A 26,574-nucleotide genomic window follows, 5' to 3' on the forward strand; every position below is an offset into this window, starting at 1 on the left:
GTGGGAGCCAAAATGAGGCACAAGGGGACTCCTGGAAGGGGCGGGGCAGGGAGGGGTGGGGCCAGCCAGCAATTTAACTACCAGTTTTCCAAAACTGACTGAATCCCACCACTGGGTTGACCTCCTCTTCAGGGGTGGGTTTTAAAAATTTTTACTACCGGTTCTGTGGGCGTGGCTTATTTTGTGGGCATGGCTTGATGGTCATGTGACAATTATTTAGGATTTAGCAGAGGTACTGGTCTACCAGGCTTTTAACTGCTTGCAGAGCTGTACCGATCTACCCATTTATTTTTGCAGGCACTGATCTACTCATGTATTTTTGCAGGCACCGGTCTACTCATGTATTTTTGCAGGCACTGGTCTACTCATGTATTTTTGCAGGCACCAGTCTACTCATTTGTTTTCTTTTAACACTGATCAGCTGTAAGGCGGCCCTTTGAAGCCCCGTGGCAAGAGTTTAAACAGTTTTTTTCCCTCTAGCCATCAACTGGGACTCAGGAGGCAGCAATAGACTGGGGGTGGGGCCAAATAAAAGGTAAGAATAATGCGGGGGGTGGGTGGGTGGCGGGGGGGGGCAGAACCGGTTCAGTGACGTCATATTGTCACCGCTACCGGCTCGACGGAACCGGGCTGAACCAGGAGGAACTCACCACTGCTCCTCTTCTTTGTAGCAGCCCCTCAAATATTGGAACACTGCTATCATGTCTCCCCCTAGTCCTTCTTTTCACTAGACTGGACAAACCCAATTCCTGCAACCGTTCTTTATATGTTTTTGTTGTGGCTCCGTCCTCCGAGCCTATCTTATCGGAGGAAGAAGGCTCTGAACATGAAGGAGAGGAGACAGCCAGGCCTCCCTCTCCAGGACCCTCCTCTCTGGCAATGCCTCAGGTGTCTCCCGAAGGAGAAGAGATTGGCCAGGAGCCAGGTGTTTCGGATAGTGACGAAGAAACATTGTGGTTGGACCCACGCCAGCGTCGGAGAGACAAGCGTGAGCAGCAGAAAAGGAGGCGTGCCAGAGATTAAGCTGAGTCACTGGACCACACCCCACAGGCTATAAAAGGGAGTGTGGTGGCCATTCGGATTCTGTGACGGACAAAGCTAATCTCTGGCGAGGCACTTGCACCTTCGGACACAACATCTATTTGCCGTGGATTTAATTCAAACTGTGTGTATTTTTGTCTGTGTTATCGGAGTAAAAGCTCTTGGCAGGCAGTCACGGAGTTGCTGCCAAGTTCCTTATCACTGACATTGTGGGTTTGAAGAGTTTATTTAACCCTCGGCTGGCTGGTTGGGTGTGTGCATGGTACGGGGACAGAACAGTTTTTGCCTCCAGCTCCCCAATCATTCTTGTTGCTCTTCTCTGCATACTTTCCAGAGTCTCTACATTGTTTTGTTTTGTTTTTTAATAATGTGGTGACCTGTGAGAATGTTTCCAAATAAATATACCCAGGATTGTGTGCTAAGAGTATGAATCAAAGTTCATTTCCCACCAGTGACTTACTGACTCATCCAACCACTATGAAGAGTAAGGAAAACATAGTACATTTCAGTTCATTCCAGAAACGGCTGAATGAGAGCATGAAAATGTTCTAAGTTACAGATGGGGAAATGGCCAAAGTGCCCTACACAGGAGTAAATAGCACTCAGTACAGTAGGGTTTATTTTGGTCAACATCCACGGATTTATGTTGTCATAGTGTCAATGACCAGAGTCCTTGACAGCTGGGATCAGAATTTCTGTTGTTAAACAAGGGGGATAAGTGAATCGTGTCCAGTTTTATGACCTATTTTACCACGGTTAAGAGAATCGCAGCTGTCGTTAAATGAGTCACGTGGTCCTTAAGTAAATCTTGCTCCCCCTGTTGATTTTGCTTGTTGGAAGCCGGGTGGGAAAGTCGCAAATGGTGATCACGTGAGCCTAGGATCCTGCAACCATCATGAATACATGCTGGTTGAGAGCCCTGGTGGCGCAGTGGTTAGAATGCGGTATTGCAGGCAAACTCTGCCCGCTGAGTTCGATCCTGACCAGCTCAAGGTGGACTCAGCCCTCTATCCTTCCGTGGTCGGTTAAATGAGGACCCAGTTTGTTGAGGGCAACAGGCTGACATTGTAAAACACCCAGAGAGTGCTAAAAAGGACTATGGAGTGGTATATAAGTCTAAAGGCTATTGCCTTTGCTATGCTGGTTTGCCAGATGCCTGTTGTGACCCAGGCCCAAGTAGGTAGTAATCGACGCAAACAGTTCCAAAACAAACAGACTTTATTAGAACAGCTGAGAATTAACTCATTCTCAGCATAGTCCAAACTAAATTAAAACAAACTCTTCATAACACAAATTCTTCAGTCTAATCACCAACCTTGGTATAATTAGGCAAACTGCCAAAGGCTTCTCTTGGCAAAAGTTCAAATGCAGAAGACGCCGACAAGAGATAAGTGCAGCAAGACTATCAAAGTTGTTTTCTGACAAAGAGCCCAAGAGCCATTGCTGGTCTTTTAAGCCTTATGGGAGGGGCCAATCATCTCCTAGCCTTACTCCTGAGTTGTCCTTTTTGCTTTAGCTGCTCTTGCCTTCGGGCAGCTCTTTGCATGTGTGCACTAGGAACAGGCTCCTTCTGTTCCTCTGCCTCTCTGCTGTCAGCCTCTGGAGGCTCCGAAGTCCGCACATCACTCCGCGATGGTCTTGGCCCCATCTCTGCCTCCGACGCAGAGCCCTCATCCGGCCCTTCCCCAGCCTCCAGGACTGGCCCATGTTCTTCCTCAGCCTCATCACTGTCCGACTCCTCTGCCAGCTCCGCAGGCTGCTGGCGAACCACAACAATGCCCAAATTTTTCATCATGAGTCTGGGGGATGCTGTCACAGTTGGAAGTGAAAGGACAGGTTGCAAGTCACTTTCTTCACTGCTGTTGTAGCTTCAAACCATTGCTAAATGAACGGTCGTAAGTCGAGGATTGTCTGTAATTTTAATTCCTCGCAAGTTAATCTTTGAATTTAGCATCACTCATAAGCCTCTCAACCACTTTTCTGCTGGTATTCACGGTGAAGGTCATTGGGAAAAAAAAAAGAGTTCCAGCGCCTTGATTATAAAATTAAATTGGATGGGAGGTGGGGCATGCAAGAAATGGAGTATCTAAGATTGGAGGGGAGAGGGGATCTATTTCTGAAAGGTTTTCCCACCCTTCCCCATCTCTCTTAAGCCTATATACTCGCTACAACTTTAGCACCACACACACACACTGTCGCCGAGTGTACACCCACCCACACACGCCTGTTGTGGTTTCTCTGCTCAGATGGAAATTACTGCATGGAACTCAGGAGTCCTGGTGTGTTAGGGGAAATTAATATGCGCTGTCTCCACAAAATGGAAATGAAGGCATAACACTTTATTTCCATGATTAGTTGCGCTGTGTGTGAGCTTGTAGTACGAGTATCTTGGTTAGAATTTGTGCCTTGCGCAAAGTTCCCTTGTTCCCTCCCAATCGGCTGGTATCTCACATCTTAATTTTAATTTATCTGCCCAGTGTCTTCAAGGGGTAAAATCCTGAATCACTGTCATAAAAAAAAAAAAAAACTAAATCGGAAAATCCCAGGAAGTTGACTTTTTCATTCTGCAACACCTACCGTAACGGTTCTGTCCCAGAGCTGGAACTGATAGGTTCTGACCAGTTATGGAGAACCGGTAGCGGAAATTTTGAGTAGTTCGGAGAACCGGTAAACACCACTTCTGATTGGCCCCGCCCCCATCTATTCTCTGCCTCCCAAGTCCCAGCTGATTGGGAGGAAATTGAGATTTTGCAGTAACCTTCCCCTGGATTGGGGACGGAATGGAGATTTTACAGTATCCTTCCCCTGCCACGCCCACCAAGCCATGTCACACCCACCAAGCCATACCCACAGAACTGGTAGTAAAAAAATTTGAAACCCACCACTGATCTGTTCCCATTTTTCTTCATGCTCTCAGGGAATTGTCCTAGCTTAAATCCAAACATGTACAGGTAGTCCTCGATTTACGACCACAATTCAGCCTAAAATTCCTGTTAAGTGAGTTTTGCCCCATGTTACAACCTTTCTTGCCATGGTTGTTAAGTGAATCACTGCGATTGATAAGTCAATAAAACGGTTGTTAAGCGAATCTGTCTTCCCCCATTGACTTTCCTGCAGAAGATCGCAAAAGTGGATCCCATGATCTTAGGACACAGCAACGGTCATAGATATGAACCGAGCATCTGAATTTTGATCACAGGATTATGGAGATTTTTCATTATCTGAAATGACTAGATCAGCCCTGCCAGGAAACCCCAACTGAGACCTCACCTGGAGTAAGACTATCAATAGGAGGGGGATAATCAGGCATGAATTCAAGTAGTCCTCAATTTACACGGTTTTGTTAAGTGAAAAAAGTGAATTATGACCATTTTTCACACTTCTCACTATTGCCGCATCCTCATAAATTCAGACGCTTGGCCACGGACTCATATTTATGATGGCCGCAGTGTCCCAAGATCCCCTTTTGTGACCTTTTGGCAAGCACAGTCAATGGGGGAAGCCAGATTCACTTAACAACCGTGTTACTAGCTTAACAACTGCAGTGGTTCACTTAACATATATGGTAAGAAAGGTCGTAAAATGGAGCAAAACTCGCGTAACAGCTATCTTGCTTAATAACATAAATTTTGGACTCAGTTCTGGTCGTAAGTCGAGGACTACCTGTATAAGAATTTACTCACAGAGTGCTGAAGAGAAGTGGATTATCTAGACCTTCTTCTGTCAGATTCAGCCCGGATAATTGGCCATACTAGTGGGTTACCTTTGTTGGCAAGAAGTCCTATTAGATCTCTCAATAGCCTCCATTACTATCAACCAAATAATGCTTTTAAACCTCCTGTGAAGGTTTAGCTTAAATAAAGAAGTTTAAATGACGGAACGATCTTCAGCATGGCCATGTAGACCTTCAAATTGATTTTCATCTTTTTTGTTTCAGGAGCAATAAACCTTGACCCCAAAAAGACATGTCATGTAGTAGAAGCAAACAGGACCAGAACGTTCCTACCTCTCTTTACCAAACCATGATAAATTTGTGTCAAGTAACATCAGCATCTTCCAAGATTCTGTGATCTAAATTCACATTGCATCATTTTTTTTGGTTCTCAAGTCAGTGGGGTCATCTTTGGCAAGGATGTTTTTTTTTTTTTTTTTGTTATTCAATTTGATGTGATGTTGACATCACTGATGCTGTCGACTTTGGCAAGGAAATGATTACAAATCCACATTAACGTTTTAAGGTTATTTGAGTAGGAATAACCTTTTTTTTAAAAAAAAAGTTCTATTGGATTTTTTTTTATGTATTTGCAGATTTCTGTCTGTGGAGAAATGAACAAGTCTTTGTCACTCTTGACTGCAGGCTGGAAGTACGTCTTCCAACATTGTTGTTGTTAGTTGCAAAGTCGTGTCCGACCCATTGTGACCCCATGGACAACATTCCTCCAGGCCTTCCTGTCCTCTACCATCCTCTGGAGTCCATTTAAACTCACACTGACTGCCTTCAGTGACGCCATCCAGCCACCTCGTTCTCTGCTGTCCCCTTCTTCTTTTGCCCTCAGTCTTTCCCAGCATTAGGCTCTTCTTCAGTGAGTCCTTCCTTCTCATGAGGTGGCCAAAGTATTTGAGTTTCATCTTCAGGATCTGGCTTTCTAAAGAGCAGTCAGGGTTGCTCTCCTCTAAGACTGACCGGTTTGATCGCCTTGCAGTCCAAGGGACTCGCAGGAATCTTCTCCAGCACCAGAGTTCAAAGGCCTCCATTCTTTGATGCTCAGCCTTCCTTATGGTCCAACTTTCACAGCCAGACATTGCAACTGGGAAAACCATAGCCTTGACTATATGCACTTTTGATGGCAGGATGATGTCTCTGCTTTTTAGAATGCTGTCTAGATTTGCCATAGCTTTCCTCCCCAGGAGCAAGCGTCTTTTAATTTTTTGGCTGTAGTCCCCATCCGCGATGATCTTGGAGCTCAGGAAAATAAAACCTGTCACTACCTCCATTTCTTCCCCATCTATTTGCCAGGAATTGAGAGGGCCAGATGCCATGATCTTAGTTTTCTTAATGTTGAGTTTCAAGCCAACTTTTGCACTCTCCTCCTTCACCCGCATCAAGAGGCTCTTTAGTTCCTCTTCCAACATTAGAAAGCTCATTTAATTGTCTGTCTCCACTTTTCTCTTCTAGGAAAATAAAAGCTTGGCAAAGTTTGTAATTTTTTTTCAGTAGCATCCACAATAGAGATGAATCCAAAGATTTACCTCAAGCCAAGCCATGAATAAACTCTGGCCCATCATTCTGAATGTGGGATTTCCTTTTGCCCCTGGTTCGCACCGGTTCTATAGAACCGGTAATAAAACCAGTGGGAGGCTCCGCCCACCGACCCGATGTCATCAAAATGCTTCTGCACATGTGTGCGGCCCCGTTGCGAACCGGTAGTTAAGGTAAGTAGAACCCACCCCTGGGGCAGACGTTTCATTTATTTATTTATTTCATCAAGCATGTATTAGATATAAGTATAAACATGATTATGAATACAGGAAATGGATACGAATAAATGGGGACAGTAGGACAGGGACGGAAGGCATGCTGGTACGCTTATGCACACCCCTTACAGACCTCTTAGGAATGGGGTGAGGTCAACAGCAGAGAGTCTAAGGTTAAAATTTTGGGGGTTTGGGGAAGAAATCACAGAGTTAGGTAGTGCATTCCAGGCACTGACCACTCTGTTGCTGAAGTCGTATTTTCTGCAATCGAGTTTGGAGCGGTTTACCTTAAGTTTGTATCTATTGTTTGCTCGTGTATTGATGTGGTTGAAGCTGAAGTAGTCATTGACAGGTAGGACATTGTAGCACAAGGCGGCATAATTCTAAGTTGTCTAAGCCCAAAATTTCAAGTCTGGTGGCATAAGGTATTCTATTGCGGTTGCCAGTTGGACTGAGAAGGATGCTGGCTTGTGACCAGAAGGAGGGGAAAGGGCTTGTCCACATTTTCCGTATTATGCCACATGTCTAATACTCCAATCAGATCCATAATTAGTTTTCCAGACTTCACACCTGGACAATAATAGCCTGAAACAAGAAAGTGGAAGATTGAATCTACCATGCTTGTGCAACTAATTAGATCCTGCATAGTATGGGACTTGAAATTGTCTAGCAGCTGGACAATTTCTGGGACATTTTAATTTGACATCGAACTTCCCACCTATTAATTTTTGAAGTATGGCCTCCAAAAGTCCAAATATCCAGAGAGTAAGTTGAAACACATTCCATAGAATGGAACTTTACAAATAGTGCTTGACTTACAACCATTCGTTTAGTGACAATGGCCCTGAAAAAAGTGACTGATGACAGCATCCCCATCGTCATGTGATCAAAATTCGGACACTTGGCAACTGGTTCATATTTATTTTTATTTTTTATTTATTTATTTTTATTAAATTTCTATACCGCCCTTCTCCCGAAGGACTCAGGGCGGTGAACAGCCACAAGATAAAACACATAAATACAAAAATTTAAAATAGATTAAAAACGAATTAAATAATTTGGCTGAATTTAAAATACCCCATAATTTAAAACAAATTAAAATTTATATTTAAAATTTATATTTAAAAGGGGAGAAGATTTAGGCCAGGCCAGCTTGATGAAATAAAAAAGTCTTAAGCGCGCGACGGAAGGTGCGCAGATCCGGGATCCTCCGTATCTCCGGGAGGAGCTTGTTCCAGATCGTAGGTGCCCCCACAGAGAAGGCTCTCCCCCTAGGGGCCGCCAGTTGACATTGTTTGGCTGACGGCACCCGGAGGAGCCCCTCTCTATGGGAGCGTACTGGCCGGTGGGAGGCTATTGGTGGTAGCAGTCGGTCCTGTAGATAACCAGATCCTAAGCCATGGAGCACTTTAAAGGTGATAACCAGAACCTTGAAGCGCACTCGGAAGACCATTTATGACGGTTTTGCAGTGTCTTAGTCTCCTGTGATTCCCCTTTTGGGACCTTCTGACAAGCAAAGTCAACCGAGAAACCAGATTCACTTAACAACCATGTTACTAACTTAACAAGTGCAGTGATTCTTCTCTCCCCTTTTTCTAGAGCAGGAATCCCCAAACTTGGCAGCTTTAAGACTTGTGGACTTCAACTCTCAGAATGTCTCCAGAACCTGTCAGAACCTGCTGGATTTCACCACTGGGACAAAGTCAAATCAGAGGATGGCAGAGAACAGGAAGGCCTGGAGGAACATTGTCCAGGGTGTCGAGATGGGTCAGACACGACTTCTCAACTAACAACAAGAACGAGGACTACCTCTACAACTTTTGGTCCTGAAAACGTTGCATGCCCTGACTTGAAGAAATGTCTGTGCTTTGCTGCGTTGGCGATGGCTGGGATTTCCCCCAAATGAGAGACATCTTTTGTAGCACGGGTAACTCCCTGGCTAATCTGCCACAACGATGATAAACCAAATGGAATAAGACTGATGAGTTGTACAAGGAAAGGCCTTCGCTGGCGCTTTCGGGTAATTAGCAACCGTCATCATCAACTACCGGAAATTGGCACATCTGCTTTTTCAGGCTGTTGATCCAACTGTGTTGTTGAATCCACACCCTGGCAAGATGATGCAGCTTGGATGTACTCGGCAAAGATGTCTCTGCATAAATATTTACATAATTTTTTCTCCAGGCAGCAGTGCTAGAAACAGCTGTTTTTAACACTTCTCTTCCCATGTGCAACTTTCTCTCCCCTCCCCTGATCTTGGGGAAGGCAAATTGACTTGAGATCCCAATGTTTTGCTTTCTCTGCTGTTTTCTCTCACTTTCTCTCTCTCTCTCTCATGGGTGCGCTTGGGGAAAATTTCCCCCCCAGGCGTGGTAAATATTAGTTGATTTTGCATTAAAAATAGTGCAAAGCCGACTTCTTCATCCTGGAACACTTCAGATCTGTTGGGTTTCAACTTACAGAATATAGAATAACAGAGTTGGAAGGGACCTTGGAGGTCTTCTAGTCCAACCCCTCTTAAACCACCACAAATGGCTGTCTAATCTCTTCTTGAAAACCTCCTGTGATGGAGCACTCACAGCTTTGGGAGGCAAGCTACTCCATTGAGTCATTGTTCTCAAGGACAGCAAATTTCTCTTAATTCTAGGTTAGATCTTTGTTAAGCTTCCAGCCATTGTTTCTTGTCTTGACCTCAAATGCTTTGGAGCAGGGGTCTCCAACCTTGGCAACTTTAGGACTTGTGGACTTCCAACTGCCAGAATTCTGACAGTTGAAGTCCACAAGTCTTAAAGTTGCCAAGGAGAATAGGTTGACCCCTTCTGGATGTGACAGCCCCTCAAATATTGGAAGACTGCTATCAAGTCACCTCTAGTCCTTCTTTTCGTTAAAACAGGACATTCCCAGTTCCCACAACCTAATCATCTCTGGTTGCTCTTCTCTCCCCTTTTTCTAGAGCAGGAGTCCCCAAACTTGGCAGCTTTAAGATTTGTGGACTTCAACTTTCAGAATTCTCCAGCCAGCATAGTTGGCTGGAGAATTCTGGGAGTTTATTTATTTATTTATTTATTATATTTCTATACTGCCTTTCTCCCGTAGGACTCAAGGCGGTGTACAGTCAAGAAAAATATAGATACACAAACATCATAAAATTGCTAATTAAAATTATTATTATAACATAGTTTGGCCCAATTAAATAGAACCTAAAATTACATAACATTTTAAAAACATTCACATGTTCATATGTTTAGCCCCGCTTGTTGGAACATCAGGGTTTTGAGGGCATGGCGGAAAGCACGGAGATCAGGGATATTTCGTATCTCCGGGGGCAGTTCATTCCAAAGGGTTGGAGCCCTCACAGAGAAGGCCCTCCCCCTGGGAGTCGCCAGTCGGCATAATTTGACTGACGGTACCCTGTGTAGTCCCTCCCTGTGAGAACGAACTGGTCGGTGGGAGGCTATTGGTGGCAAAAGACGGTCTCGTAGGTACCCAAGTCCTAAGCCATGGAGCGCTTTAAAGGTGATAACTAACATCTTGATCGCACCCGGAAGACCACCGGGAGCCAGTGCAGCTCGCGAAGGAGAGGTGTTACATGGGCGCAACGAGCTGCGCTCATAATCATCTGCGTGGCTACATTCTGGACCAGTTGGAGCCTCCGGGTGCTTCTCAAGGGGAGCCCCATGTAGAGAGCATTATAGTAGTCTATACGGGAGGTAACTAGGGCATGAGTGACCGTGCGCAAGGCATCCCGATCCAGAAAGGGACGCAACTGGCAGATCAGGCGAACCTGATAAAAGGCACCCCTGGCCATGGCCGTCAAATGATCTTCTAAAGATAGCCATGAATCCAGGAGGACACCCAAGTTGCAGGCCCTCTCTGTGGGGAGCAAGATCTCATCCCCAATTGTCAGTGATGGTACCAGCTGACTATTCCGGGACGCCAGAAGCCACAGCCACTCGGTCTTGGAGGGGTTGAGTCTGAGCTTGTTTCTCCCCATCCAGATCCACAAGTTCCCAGTTGAAGTCCACAAGTCTTAAAGCTGCCAAGTTTGAAGACCTCTGTTCTAGAGTCTCAACATCTTTTTTAAAAAACTCATGATGACCAATATTCCAAGTGTAGTTTTACCAATGTCGCAAAGGTGCTTTTTCAAGAAGCAACTGGATTTCCTTGTTTTTCTTTGAAAGATGTTTCGCTTCTCATCCAGTCAGAGCTGACGAAGCTTCTTGGATGAGAAGCAAAATGTCTTTGAAAGAAAAAAAAAAAAAAGAAAGTCCAGTTGCCTCTTGAAAAAGTAAGACTAAGAGGCAGGTGATCCCCCAGAAGAAATTGGGGGTCTGATGAACATCTCAGACGGGATCATCCCTAGTCTCTTAAATTGTAGAGGGGACAGGAGAGAAATTTACTTTCAAACTTGCAAGACTGATTCATCCTTGCAAGGGAGTGCAGAACCACACCCGGATGAACTAATTCTACTTTATTGGTTTTTTTAAAAAACATTTTTTTTATTAAAGAAATTTTTGAGAAGATAAAAAGAATACAACTTTTAGGGAAGAAATAGAGGAAATAAAGAAAAACAGTGAACATAAGAATATAAAGAATATATAAGAAAAAGAAAAAAAAGAATAAAAAGGGAAAAAAGAAAGAAAAGAGTAAAAAGAAAAAGTAAAGAAAAAAGAGGAGAGGAGAGGAGAAGATAAAATTACAAAGAAGCATCTTCTAAACTTTTTAAACAGCAATTATAAATGCATTTATATTTTACCTTGTCTCTCTAAAATTATGTTATAATTTCCTTCTTTCCATAATCTTCCCTTTCTAATCATCAAACCTATAAATCACAATTTCATTTTTTTTCTTTTTTCATCAAGAAATCCATAAGGGATTTCTAGTCACTAAATAAATGAGTGACTAGATTAATTGTCCTTAAATAATTGTAAGGTCACATTAAGAGAATCTTGCAGGTCTGAAGGTTATTAGTATAGAATAGAATAGAATAGAATAGAATAGAATAGAATAGAATAGAATAGAATAGAATAGAATAGAATAGAATTCTTTATTGGCCAAGTGTGATTGGACACACAAAGAATTTGTCTTTGGTGCATATGCTCTCAGAGTACATAAAAAGACAAGATACATTCATCAAGAATCATAAGGTACAACACTTAATGATAGTCATAGGGTACAAATAAGCAATCAGGAAACAATCAATATCAATATAAATTGTAAGGATACAAGCAACAAAGTTACAGTCATGCAGTCATAAGTGGGAGGAGATGGGTGATAGGAAAGATGAGAAAATTAATAGTAATAGTAGTGCAGATGTAGTGAATAGTTTGACAGTGTTGAAGGAATTATTTGTTTAGCAGAGTGATTACGTTCAGGGAAAAAACTGTTCTTATGTCTAGTTGTTCTGATGTGCAGTGCTCTATAGCGTCATTTTGAGGGTAGGAGTTGAAACAGTTTATGTCCAGGATGTGAGGGGTCTGTAAATATTTTCACAGCCCTCTTTTTGACTCGTGCAGTATACAGGTCCTCAATGGAAGGCAGGTTGGTAGCCATTGTTTTTTCTGCAGTTCTAACTATCCTCTGAAATCTGTGTCTGTCTTGTTGGGTTGCAGAACCAAACCAGACAGTTATAGAGGTGCAGATGACAGACTCAATAATTAGGTTCTTGTAGTCCTCCTGCAGACATTTCATTACCACATTAGATAGCATCTTCAGTGCCTCAGGGAGTGGAGTTTGCTCTCTTCTTTACATGAATGGGACATTGTTTCTTTTTTAACTGTTCCTGTTTATTTGAGTGTTGACTAATAGGTGTGTGATGAGGAATGCTAATGGATGATTCATCAGAATACATGGTTAACAGACAGATATCCTGTCTAGAAACCGTTCAAGAAAAGAAAGCCAAAAAACAAATGGAACTTTATGAGAGGGACCTCTGGATTACGCTGGATAGTCCTTGATTTACGACCACAACTGAGCCCAAAATTTCCATTGCTAAGCGAGACAGCTGGTAAGTGAGTTTTGCTGCATTTTACGATCTTTCTTACCACAGATGCTAAGTGAATCAGTGCAGTTGTCAAACTGGTAATTGAACCTTGCTTCCCCAGTGACTTTGCTTCTTAGAAGGTCGCAAAAGTGGATTGCATGACCCTGGAAATAGGAGTCAATTATCAAGAATTTTGAATTTTGGTCACATGACTATGGGGATGCAGCAGTCATAAGTGTGTGAAAAATGGTCATAAGTCCCTTTTTTCAGTGTTGTTGTAACTTCGAATGGTCACTAAACAAATGGTTGTAACCCAAAGACTATCTGTAATCAGTTGTTTCCAGACTTGGTTTTAATATAATCCTCCAACATCAGTCTACCATATTTTAGGCCCACACACTGGTATTACCCTGTTTCCCCGAAAATAAGACATCCCCTGATAATAAGCCCAATCGGGCTTTTGAGCACATGCGCTAAAATAACCCCACCCTGAAAATATTTAAACGTATGTGCAGCTGATCCTCGCCATTTCCTCTGGTTTCCTCCACGTGCCCCAAAATAATAAGACTTTCCTGAAAATAAGGCCAAGCGCTTATTTCGGGGTTCAAAAAAATATAAGACAGGGTCTTATTTTCGGAGAAACACTGTATCTCCTTATAATATTCCTATCTCTTCCTATCTCTTTTGCTGGGCTTTGCTTTCTTTTTCACCAAACCGAATCAAAATAAAACTCTCAAGTCCATTGAGAAGGAAGCAATAGATTGTCTGCAGGATAAAACTTTCTTTATCTTTATCTTTATTTGATTTGTATACTGCCCTACTCCCGAAGGACTCAGGGCGGTGAACAGCCAAACAGTAAAATACATAAATACAAAATTTAAAAACAGGATAAAATCAAATTAAACAATTTGGCCCAGACAGATTAAAACACCCCAATCATTTAAAAAACAGATTAAAATTTGCATATTAAAAAGAAAAAAAAGAAAAGAGGGAAGAGATTAGGCCAGGCCCACCTGGTGGAATAAAAATGTCTTCAAAGCGCGGCGGAAGGTGCGCAGATCCGGGATCCTCCGTATCTCCAGGGGGAGCTCATTCCAGATAGTAGGTGCCCCCACAGAGAAGGCTCTCCTCCTACCTTACCATCTTGCTGAGACCTGTTCTATCTGTAGGCCCGCTGTACGTTAAAATAATGTCTTTAAATAATGTATTTAATAATGTATTAAAATAAGGTAATTCACACAGGATATTCATATGTATGAGTTTGTGACATGAGCCTTGGTGGTGCAGTGGACTAAAGTGCTGTTAAGTGCTAGCACTTAGCTGCCAGCTGCCTGCAATTAGTGCAAGTTCGAATCTCACCAGGCTCAAGGTTGACTCAGCCTTCCATCCTTTCGAAGTAGGTAAATTGAGGACCCGGATTGTGGGGGGGCAATAAGCCAACTTTGTACAGAACAACACTGCTTAGGGGGGGTCGAAAGCCCTAATAAGCAGGTATATACAAAAAAAGTATGCAGGCTATTGCTATAATGCATTGTAAGCCACCGTGAGTCTATGGAGAAGGGCGGCATATAAATTGGACTAATAAATAAATAAATAAATAAATGTAGAGGATGGTATCAGAGTTAGGGAATGTGAACCTAGACACTGCCAGCAAGCAACTGTCACATCTATGATTTAATCAATAATATTAAATTGATTGATTAGATCAGTGGTCACCAACTGGTGGTCCATGAGAAAATGTTGGTGGTCCGCAGAAAAATTCTTTGCATTTTTTATATTGCACTAAATCAGGGGTCCTCAAACTACGGCCCCAAGGCCGGATATGTGCAATGAACGCTTGTGTTGCTGCAGAGAGTCTCTCCCTTTGGGGTCTTTTTGTGTGGGGCAGAGTGGGGCAGAAATTCCGACTTGGGGTCTGCTTCAGCCTCCTGGTGTGGGGCTTTGGGCGAAGGCTAGAGGGAAGTGCCGCTGGTGGCGAAGAGCCGGAGGGCCTCGTTCCAGTGGGACTGCATCATGGCCTGGAACTGGCTGACCATCTCAGCCCACTGAGCCTCCAGGTTCCAGTACCTGGCCTTGCACTCCTGCAGGTCTTCCCTCTACTTGGAAAGCCTATGCTTGCAGTCCTCAGTGAGGTGCTTCTACTGAGCCTCCTTCTTGGTCAGATCCAATTTGAACTGAGCCAGCTGTTTTGCCAACTCTTTCTTGTGGTGGCTGCTTAGCGCCAACAACTGCTTCCTGTTGGGGCCCTAAGGAGCCTGGGTGGGGAGGCGAGGAGTGGCTGGGAGGAGAGGGGCGATTAGAGGCCGGCAAGGCGCCCCTCAAAATGAATGACATCAAGTTGGCCACACCCACCCAGGTAGTCATTAGGCAGATCATATTAGAGGTCCACAGGATTTAAAATTATGAATTTAGTGGTCCCTGACGTCCGAAAGGTTTGGTGACCCCTGGATTAGATCATAGGGGTCTTACCTATGGTAAAACTTACAATCTTGTTGAGACCTGTTCTATCTGTAGGCCCGCTGTACGTTAAAATAATGTCTAATGTATTAAATAATGTATTTAATAATGTATTAATATAAGGTAATTCACACAGGATATTCAAATCTATGAGTTTGTGACATGTAGAGGATGGTATCGGAGTAGTTACTTGCTGGAAATGTCTAGGTTAACATTCCCTAACTCCGATACCATCCCCTACATGTCACTCACTCATAGATTTGAATATCCTGTGTGAATTATCTTTTTCCTGCGATGATTCAGTCTAATGTTGTATGTTTGTCATTTCCTCTTTTGCAGAGACCAAGGTACTTTCTTCCCAGGCGAAGTTTTTTTTTTTATATTCAGCAAGTTTTTTTTAATTTGGTGTTTGTGTACATTGCTCTTGAAATGTTATTGTTTTAAATTTGATTTCAATAAACTTCAAAAACAAGCTACACTTACAATTTCTCTGTGAGGGACTCTGAGTGGTGTACACATAAAATTTAAAACAACAACATTAAAAACACCCTGCAAATAAAATTTAAAAAGTGGCAAACGATGTCATCAATTAATGTAAAAGCAGAGTGCTAACCAACCCCACGTCTACTTACCCCTCTGTTTAAGGCTGCAATGCCACGTCTACATGATTTTCAGGAGGGGGCACGCTTCACCTCTGTCTCTCTGTGTGTGTGTGACACAGAGTGGGACAATGGCAGAAAAATTTCTCTAATCAACCAACCAACCTTAAAAAAAGGAAAAACTGTTTCTCCTGGGTATTCTGGAAGGGAAAATGCAGAAAAGTACACAATATATCATATTACACATACTAACGGTAAGTAGAATTGTGATAGCACAAAATTGGAAACAACCAGACATCCCTCCAGATCAAATCATAATAAAAAAAATATATGAATGTGCAGAGATGGACAGATTATCCATGGGAACGAAGGAGAGGGAAGACACCGAGTACTATTTAATCTGGAATAAATGGTATTCCTGGCTGAAGAGTAAAACATAAAATTTAAGGGATGTTTTTGTTATGAGATCGAATTGTAAATAGAAATCAAGATAATTTAAATAAAGATGTAAGTTTAAGACAGAGGTATTTTGAAGTAGAATTTGTGTAAAGAGGTTAAATAGGTTAGAGATACCGATGCAGAAAAGTTTCAATTAGTATTGAAATTTTGATATGTTTGTTTTTGGTTGCTTATATTTTTTGCTTTTTGTTTGTGTGTGTGTGTTTTTTTTTTTCTTGCTTTTTTTTGTGTATTATGTTTCCTTTTGTACTGTGTATTTTAATCTTTGGAAATTTAATAAATATTATTTTTTTTTAAAAAAAAGGAAAAACCAAGACCAAAATATTATACAGTATATCTGGAATCTTTTCATGCACACACTTAAGAATATGAAGCCTTATATAGCAGCTTCAATCAAAAAAATAAATACAGGTAGTCCTTGACCATAACTGAGCCCTAAAATTCTGTCACTAAGTGACACGGTTGTTAAGTGAATTTTGTCCCCTTTTACGACCTTCCTTGCCACGGTTGTTAAGTGAATCACTGCAGTTGTTCGGTTAGTAACACAGCTGTGAAGTGAATCCGGCTTCCCCATTGACTTTGCTTGACAGAAGGTCGCAAAAGGGAATCATGTGACCTCAGGACGCTGCTACTGACAGAAATATGAGTCAGTTGCCAAGCATCCGAATGTCTATCACAGCACCACGGGGATGCTGCAACTATCATAAGTGTGAAAAATGGCCATAAGTCATTTTTTTTTCAGTGCTGCTGTCACTTCAAATGGTCACTAAATGAATTGTTGTTAATTTGAGGACTACCTGTAAGATTCCATCTTACTTACTCATTTACTTTGATTTATATACCGCTCTACTCCCGAAGGACTCAGGGTGGTGAACAGCCAAACAGTAAAAATACATAGATACAAAATTTAAAAACAAAGTAAAATTGAATTAAACAATTTGGCCCAGACAGATTAAAACACCCCAATCATTTAAAAACCGATTAAAATTTGCATAATTAAAAAGAGGGAAAAGATTAGGCCATCTATGGAATGTGTTTCGACTTACTTTCTGGACTGCATTGGGTTATTTTTTTGCTTATGGATTTTCTTTTAAGGCACCGGATCATCCTCAGAATACAGTCCTAGACTTACAACAGTTCACTTAGTGACTTAGTGACTAAAAATTTGTTTATTTTTTTTATTTCAGGTTTTTTATTTTTTTATTTTTTACAAACATATCAGGTGTGGCACCTGAGCACCATACATTTTGATACAAATAAAATAGTATTAATCGTATTTGTTTCATTTAACAAGCTTATATAATTCTAGTAATAATATACATATTTTTCTTAAATTATAATCTTTCATTATTTAGTTATTCAATATTTCAATGCGTCATTTTTATGCCAATCGCCCTATTCAAAGTGGCATACCTTTTAATACAAATAGATTATTATTAATCATATTTATTACATTTAGCAAGCTTATATAATTCTAATAATAATACAAACATTTATGTTAAATTAAAATCTTCTATTATCTGCTTGTTCACTTTATAATCCTTCATTATTTAGTTATTCAGTATTTCAAATAAGTTATTTTTATGTCAATCACCATATTCTGCACGTCACACATTTTAATACAAACAAAATATTTAGCTGACTCCTATTTATGGCAGTAACAGTGTCCCGGGGTCATGTAATCCCCTTTTGCGACCTTCTGACAAGCAAAGTCAATGAGGGGAACCTGATTCACTTAACAACCATGTGACTAACTGAACAACTGCAGTGATTCACTTAACAACTTCGGCAAGGAAGGTCGTAAAATGGGGGGTGGGGAAAGTCACTTAACAAATTTCTCACTTAGTAACATACATTTTCGGCTCAATTGTGCTAGTAAGTTGTGGACTACCCAGGGGTAAAATGCTCCCGGTTCAGCCCGGTTCGCCCGAACTGGTAGTGATGACGGCTGGTGGTTCGGAGAACCGGTAGCGATGGTAGCTTGAGGCTCTGCCCACCCGCCTGGTCGTTACTTCCTGGTTTTAACCAGGAAGTAACTTGTTTTTTACCCTCTGCACATGTGCAGAAGGGTTTGTGCACGCGCGGAGGGTCGGCGCGCAAGGGACGCGCATGCATGGCACGTCCACTTCCGAACCGGTAGGGAAGGTAAGTAGATTTCACCCCTAGGACTGCCTGTATTACAAACAGTTCTGTCCCCTATTACTAAACTTTTTATAATTTCATTTTTCTCTTTCGGCTGCAAGTTGTGTTATTAAGATTGCGCCCAGTCACGTAAGGAATGTGGAATGTGGAACTGTGCTGCCAATTTTTTCCAAGTGTCACTTTTTGCTTTGGTCTTAACAGAGGCTGGCACGTATATACACAATGAGCAGCTGCCTTTCATGGTAATCTTGAAGTAACCACCTTGTGCAAATATAGCTGTTTCCATGCCAGAGACAGACTAACAGGCTGAACCAGGGGAAACTCTTCCAATAGTCACACAGTCCTTTCCCAGATGATCTTGGGCTATTATTATTATTTTTATTATTTATTTATTTGTCAAACACGTATAACAGATATAAGTATAAACATGATTATTAAAAATATATAAAGGCAGAGATCTCTGTAACGGAAGTTTAATACTCTGACGATGTCAGCAGATGGCTGACGAAAGGTTAGTAAAATAAAATTTTAATTCTTTTAAAATTTTAAAATCATAAGTTCCGGAGTTCGCAGTATGTCTGCTTCTTTTTTTGCTAATATACCTGGAACTCGTATTTTTAGAATAGTTTGTAATAAACATGATTATGAATACAGGATAAGGATACAAATAAATGGGGACAGTAGGACAGGGACGGTAGGCACACTGGTGCGCTTATGCACACCCCTTACAGACCTCTTGATTTACATTTGGACTGACTCACATTTATGACGGTTGCAGTATCCCAGGGTCATGTGAAGGTCAACCGAGAAACTAGATTCACTTAACAACCATGTTACTAATTTAACATGTGCAGTGATTCACTGAACAAATGTGGCAAGAAAAGTCGTAAAACAGGGCAAAAGTCACTTAACAAACTTCTCACTTAACGACATACATTTTGGGCTCAATTGTGGTCGTATGTTGAGGACTATCTGTATTGTAATTTCAAGTTCTCTTTCTTTTTAATCAAAACGGATTTCAAAATACTGGTTTTCTGCTACCGACTATGATGCCATAATAGCGCTGGGTTAGTAATGTACGAATGCTGCAATACCTGCGATGAGAAAATTTCTGCAAATGAGAAATAAAATCTGAGATATAGCTAAAGGGAAGGAAGAGCATTTTCAATCATCGTTTCAATTACGGAGCCAGTATCAGAACTGCGGGCCCAGAGATGCATTTTGTAACTCTGTTGATCATAGGAAATGAGTCAGTGAGATTCGTTATAATGGAATGGGGGGGAAATTTAGCTGAGAAAATGACTTTGGACGAAGAGGTGAAATTCCCCTGCACAGATTTTAGATCTAGAACCACTCCCATGTGCTTTGTTCATTGTCACAAAACCTTTGTATTGCCTGCAGTTTGTTTACATCATGACGATACATTCATGAACTCGGGTGCTGTTGGGGTCACTGTATCACAAGTCAAAAGCCACAACGGAATTGTCCAGGCTGACTGAGATTGTCAGTACGTTCTTCGATTGTTTTCTCTGCTTGGCCATCCCAAGTGAAGGGCATTTTGCTAAGAGCTTTTTCTATAAGCTGTTTTTCTGGGATAGCCGAAATAACTTAAAAAATATGGATCTGCAAAATGTTCAAGGCGTAACATAGAGGACAATGTCTCTGTCAAGTTTCGAAACCCTCCCTTTCCGTTCCCCACTCCCGTGCACTCATTGGCCATCTTCCAAGTCATTCTACCCCTAATCTACTCTAGCTCAAAGGAATTTCCCCCCTCCCATCTCATTTCCTAGGGGATATTATCTCCAGGGAAAATAAGTAGGTGAAAAGTCAAACGTCCCTTTCCAGACGCCATCACTTCTCCTTCTTATGTCAGCACTAGAGTAAATGCAGGTTGAAGTGCTGACATCCTCTGCTAAAATGCCAGCAGTTTTGGGGCAGGTACAATAGGGGTGTCAAACACAATTTCATTGTGGGCCGCATCAGGGTTGTATTTGACCTCGGGGGGCCAGAGGGGCATGGCTCAGGTGGGTGTGGCTGGGGTGGGTGTGGCCAGCTCAACATCACTCATGTCGGGGGCACCTATGGTGGCCCAGGTTGGGCTGGGGGGATTCTCCTGCAGCCCTTTGCCAGCAAAAACGGAGCCCAGGAAGGCAGTGCATAGGATAGCCCTTCGTTATTTCCGGGGCGGCCCCGTCGGCCAGATCTAAGCATCCTGTAGGCCGAATCCGGCCCATGGGCCTTGAGTTTGGCACCCCGAGGTAGAAGGATAAGCATATAAACAGATAAGACATGTCAGTCTGTCTGTCTGTATGTATGTATCACAGGTGGGTTTCACATTTTTACCACTGGTTCACCGCGCATGAGTGCACCTTCCATGCATACGCTCGGCCTCCCTTGCATGCGCTTTGCTCGCGCATGCACCTTCCACACATGCACCCGGCCTCGAAAATGTGGCTAAATAGGACGGCATAGCACTGGGGTGGGTGGGCAGCAGTGGTGGGATCCCCCTGGCTTCACAACTGATTTGGTGATCGCGCGTGTGTGCGCAGTTTGAACAAATCTTCACTTCCGGGTTTGTTCGGAGGAGTAACATGCGGCAATTGGCTCTGCCGCACAAATCAGCTGAGGGGATAAAGGTAGGAAAATAGCGTGGGCGGGAGGGTGGGCCCATCTGATCGTCAGGGCGAACCGGTTCGCTCCCAGCTGATCGTCGGAGCTACCAGTTCGCCCGAACCAGTCCGAACAGATAGAATCCCACCACTGGTATGTATGTATGTACATACGATAAACAGATAGATACTAGATAGAGGTGGATGGATAGATGATAAAGATAGAGGTATAGATAGATAACAGAGATAGAAGGATGGACTGATAGTTGGATAGGTATATAGAGATAGATGGACAGATGGATAGATAATAGTCGATAAAGATAATGATAGAGCTATTTAATGGGGCACAAGATGATGGGAGATGAGATGGCAGATGGCTGGTGATTTTCGTGTTGATCTGGCTTGGTTGATCACAGGTGACAAGAAGCCTAACAGAGCTCTTGAAGAGTGGTACCTGAGGAGATTCTCTCTCTCTCTGGCCAATCCTATTTCTCTTCTGATTCAGAAAGAAACTTCAGGAGATGAAGCCTTGGAAAAGATGCCTGAAGCATCAGCGAGGAAGGGAAAATACAAATTTGATGGATAGGTGCTCATGATTACGTTTACACCAGGAGTATCCAACCTTGGCAACTTTAGGACTTGTGGCAGGGGTGAAATCCAGCAGGTTCTGGAGAACCGGTAGCAGAAATTTTGAGCAGTTTGGAGAACCATCAAATACCACCTTTGGCTGGCCCCAGAGTGGGGTGGGAATGAGGATTTTGCAGTATCCTTCCCCTGCCACGCCCACCAAGCCACACCCACAGAACCGGTAGTAAAAAAAAAATTGGATTTCACCACTGACTTGTGGTGAGCAAGGCTGGCTGGGCAATTCTGGGAACTGAAGTCCACAGATCTTAAAAATGCCAAGGTTTGGACACCCCAGCTTACACCATAGTGATCAGGGAGGTGAAATATCTCTTCTCGCTTACTGTATCTACAGACTGTGGTCGAATACTTGTTTAGGGTAGCAAACACCCTTTTAGGAACAGATTCCCTATTGACACCATGATTTCATGCAGCGTTCGGCTTGTATACTGTCGGTGTTTTAATACTGTATTTGTTCTTCCACTGGACTTGGGACTCTGCAGTCCCTCCCTTGTCAGCCGGTGGAAGAAGACAAGGACAACCCCTTTTGAACATATTGCCAAGAAAACTAAACAGATTTCTCCAGGTAAGACTCAGGTATCACACTGAACCAAAGGCAGAAAAACCCCAACAACATACTGAATTACAGAGAAACCCCAGCATACAATCATTCGTTTAGTGAACCTTTGAAGTTACAACAGCACTGTAAAAAGTGGCTGACGGCCATTTTCCACACCTATGACTGTTGCAGCATCTCCATGGTCACTGGTTAATTGTTCTCACCCATAGGAAGTTTCTGCTTAATTCCAGGTAGCTTCTCTCCCTGATTAGTTTCCATCCATTGTTTCTTGTCCTGCCTTTTAGTGGGTTGGAAAATAATTTGAACCCCTTTTCTATGTGGCAGCCCCTCAAATACTGGAAGACTGCTATCATGTCATCCCAGTCCTTCTTTTCTCTAGACTAGCCATATCCTGCAACGGTTCTTCATAAGTTTTAGCCTCCAGGCCTTTAACCTGTGGAAGACTGGTTGCAGGAACTGGGCGCAGCTAGTCTAGTGAAGAGAAGGACCAGGGAAGAGATGAGAGCAGTCTTCCAATATTTGAGGGGCTGCCACAAAGAGGATGGGGGTCAAGCTATTTTCCAAAGCACCCGAAGGACAGACAAGGAATAATGGATGGAAACTGATCAAGGAGAGATTCAACCTGGAAATAAGGAGAAATTTTCTGACAGTGAGAACAATCAATTAAGTGTTGTACCTAATTCTTGATGAACAAATCTTCTCTTTTATGTACTCTGAGAGTGTATGCACCAAGACTAATTCATTGTGTGTCCAATCACACTTGGCCAATAAAGAATTCTATTCTATTCTATTCTATTCTATTCTATTCTATTCTATTCTATTCTATTCTATTCTATTCTATTCTATTCTATTCTATTCTATTCTATTCTATTCTATCAACAATGGGACAGAAGTTGCCTTCAGAAGTTGTGGGAGCTTCATCATTGGAAGCTTTCGTGAAGAGACTGGACTGTCAAAAATGGTGTAGGGTCTCCTGCTTGGGCGGGAGTGGTGGTGTTGGACTAGATGACCTCCAAGGTCCCTTTCCAACTCTGTTAATCTGTCTCACTTAGCAACGGATTCGTTTTTTATTTTTTATTAGTCATATTTCTATGCCACCCACTTTCCGAGGACTCTGGGCGGCTTACACTAAAGACAGTATACTAAATAGCATATTTCCCCCAACAATCTGGGTCCTCATTTGGGCTCAATTGCGGTTGGAAGTCGTAGCCTGCCTCCAACGGGCAACCAACCTCCCTGCTTGAACTGGCCCTTCCCAAGGGAGGGAGGAACGGAACCCCAAGGGAAAAAAGTTGGGAAGCCCGCATCTCAACGGTGGGTCGTCAGGATGGGCGAAGCGGGTTACAGTTCAGCGCGGGCTTCCCAAAAGCGCAGCCGCGCCAAGAGGCAAAAGAGAAAGAGAAAGAGAGAGAGAGGAAAAAAAAAAAAACCCAAGGGAAAAAAGTTGGGAAGCCAGCATCTCAACGGGCTGGGTCGTCAGGATGAGCAAAGCGAGTTACAGTTCAGCGCGGGCTTCCCAAAAGCGCAGCCGCGCCAAAAGGCAAAAGAAAAAGAGAAAGAGAGAGAGAGGGAAAAAAAAAAAAACCCAAGGAAAAAAAGTTGAGAAGCTCGCATCTCAACGGGTAAAAGCGCAGCCGCGCCAAGAGGCAAAAGAAAAAGAGAAAGAGAGAGAGAGGAAAAAAACAAAACCCCAAGGGAATAACGTTGGGAAGCCCGCATCTCAACGGGCTGGGTCGTCAGGATGGGCGAAGCGAGTTACAGTTCAGCGCGGGCTTCCCAAAAGCGCAGCCGCGCCAAGAGGCAAAAGAAGAGAGAGAGAGAGAGAGAGAGAGAGAGAGAGGGAAAAAAAAAGAAAAAAGAAAGCAAGCCAGGGGGAAGAAGAGCGCGGGCCCAGCCTCCGAAGGCGTGGACAAAGCAAAGGCAGAAGTTGCTCCGCTTTTCTTTCTTTTGCAAGAAAGCCTAAACTAAACCTTGTTGCTGGTCTTCTACCGAGACCAGCAACAAAAAGCGGGACGAGAGGGAGCACCCCGATCGTCGGAAGGAGTCTCTCCCCCCCACCCCACTCTTCTCAAGACCCCAACGGGTCTTTCCCTCGGCCTCGGCCTCCGCTCGCTTGGCAACCCTCCTTTCTACGGGTTTTGCAAGCCCCAAAGGACGCCCGGAGCTGCTGGAGATCATCATCATCTTCATCTTCATCATCATCATCATCATCATCTTCATCGGCGGCGGCTCCATGGATCGGCTGGGCCGGATGGCGCTGATCTGCGGTCTGTTGCTTCTTTTCCCGGGGCCGCCGCTGCCGAGCCTGGCTCAAGAGGAGCCGTCCTGCGGGGCCGCCTTCGACCTCTACTTCGTGCTGGACAAGTGAGTGAAAGCGTTTGTGTGTCTGTGTCTGTGTGTTGTGTTGTGTTGTGTTGTGTTGTGTGTGTGTGTGTGTGTGTAGCAGCTCCAGGGGTTCCCCCGGGGGACCCCCTCTCCCCCCGGGAGACCCCCGATCCCCCTTCTTGCCTCTCCCCCCCTCTCTCGACCGCGTTGCAACAGTGTATTTTTGCGGCGATCTTGCAACACGCTCGGCGATCCGGTGGGAGAGAAAAAACAACAACAACAACACACACACACACACACACACACACACACACACACACACGTGCAAGATTTTCCACGGGTGAGTGAGTGAGTGGGTGCAGGTGCTGCTGCTCCTCCAGGGGAGACCCTGCAAATCCCACCGCCCCCCCCCCCCCGCTTCCTCCTCTTTGTAATGCTCTCTCTCCCCGAGCTAAGTCTGAAGTCTGGGGTGAAGCGTGTTGCAGCAACAAAGGATAAAAAAGGAAAGCGTGCAGACCTCGGGGGTTGTGCTTTGTATTGAAGGAGGGAGGGGTGGAAAACAAATAAAAAGTTTTATCAAAACTTTTATTAAAAGGAGGGAGGCAGTCCTCGACTTACGACCGCGGGGTGGGGGGGTGGGGGTGGGGAACCCAAAAAGTGCTGTCCTTCAGGGAGAACGCCATGGGTTAAGTGAGTTTTTTTAAAAATAATATTTATTTATTTATTTATTTATTTATTTATTTATTTATTTATTTATTTATTTATTTATTTATTTATTATTTTTTTTAAAATTTGATTTATATGCCACCCTTCTCCGGAGACTCAGGGCTGCTTACAATGTGTTAAGCAATAGCCTTCATTCTTTTGTATATTTATACAAAGTCAGCTTATTGCCCCCCAAACCGGGTCCTCATTTCACCTACCTTAGAAAGGATGGAAGGCTGAGTCAACCTTGAGCCTTGGAGAGATTCGAACCCTGCAGTAATTGCAGGCAGCTGTGTGCACTAAACCACTGTACTATCAAGGCTCTTATTTATTTATTTATTTATTTATTTATTTATTTATTATCTATTTATTATCTATTTATTTTTATATGCCACCCTTCTCTGGAGACTCAGGGCGGCTTACAATGCGTTAAGCAATAGCCTTCATTCTTTTGTATATTTTATACAAAGTCAGCTTATTGCCCCCACAAACTGGGTCCTCATTTCACCTACCTTAGAAAGGATGGAAGGCTGAGTCAACCTTGAGCCTTGGAGAGATTCGAACCAGCAGAAATTGCAGGCAGCTGTGTTAATGACAGGGTGCACTAAACCACTGTACTATCAAGGCTCTTATTTATTTATTTATTTATTTATTTATTTATTTATTTATTTATTTATTTATTTATTTATTTATTATCTATTTATTTTTATATGCCACCCTTCTCCGGAGACTCAGGGCATCTTACAATGCGTTAAGCAATAGCCTTCATACTTTTGTATATTTTATACAAAGTCAGCTTATTGCCCCCACAAACCGGATCCTCATTTTACCCACCTTAGAAAGGATGGAAGGCTGAGTCAACCTTGAGCCTGGTGAGAATTGAACTCGCAGTAACGGCAGGCAGCTGGATGTTAAATGCTGCCTTAGTAGGAGGCATTAGCCTCCTTACGCCACTCAGGCTCTTAATTTATATACCGCCCTTCTCCCGAAGGACTCAGGGCGGTGAACAGCCATAATAAAACAGTGTACAAAATAGAATTTAAAAGCAGATTAAAATAATTAAATCGTAGGCCGAATTTAAAACTCTCATTTAAAACCAATTTTAAAACCCCCATTAAAACCAAATTAAAACCATTTATCCCATCAGAGCGGCTTGCTGGAATAACAGGGTCTTCACTGCATGACGGAAGGCGCGGAGGTCGGGATCCTTCATATGTCCGGGGGCAATTCATTCCAGAGGACAGGGCCCCCCACAGAGAAGGCTCTTAAATAAACAAGTTTTATTTAATTTTTTTTCCTTTTCATCATACATGTTTTATGAAGAGAGTGCTGACCGGGTCACATCTTCTACATCATCATCAAAATCATCGTTATACTATTATCTTAATCTTCCCATTTTTTTTCCAATATTTGGGTTTAAGTGAGTTTTTTTTACCCTCTTTCTTGCCACAGTAATTAAAAAAAGGAATCACTGCCGTTGATAAGTTAGCAACCCAGACTTTAAGTTTTGTTGCTCTGAAGTGCACGTAGTCCTTGACTTACGACCGCAGGGGAGCCCAAAAAGTGCTGTCGTTC

The 26,574-nt window shown here is 43.0% G+C and overlaps 1 protein-coding gene across 1 annotated transcript in view; it reads left to right on the forward strand.

The window, feature by feature from the left end:
* The first annotated feature begins 23,927 nt into the window (after positions 1-23,927).
* Positions 23,928-26,574, forward strand: part of ANTXR2 (ANTXR cell adhesion molecule 2) — a 196,441-nt gene continuing 193,794 nt past the window's right edge. Inside the window, exon 1 of the mRNA XM_070948476.1 lies at positions 23,928-24,333. Coding sequence (XP_070804577.1) covers positions 24,203-24,333 — 131 coding nt within the window. The 5' untranslated portion in view covers positions 23,928-24,202. The remainder of the gene's footprint in view (positions 24,334-26,574) is intronic.

Source organism: Pituophis catenifer, unplaced genomic scaffold (assembly GCF_029215685.1).
Source record: "Pituophis catenifer annectens isolate HBS135680 unplaced genomic scaffold, rPitCat1.0.hap2 SCAF_8, whole genome shotgun sequence".
NCBI classification, from domain to species: domain Eukaryota; kingdom Metazoa; phylum Chordata; class Lepidosauria; order Squamata; family Colubridae; genus Pituophis; species Pituophis catenifer.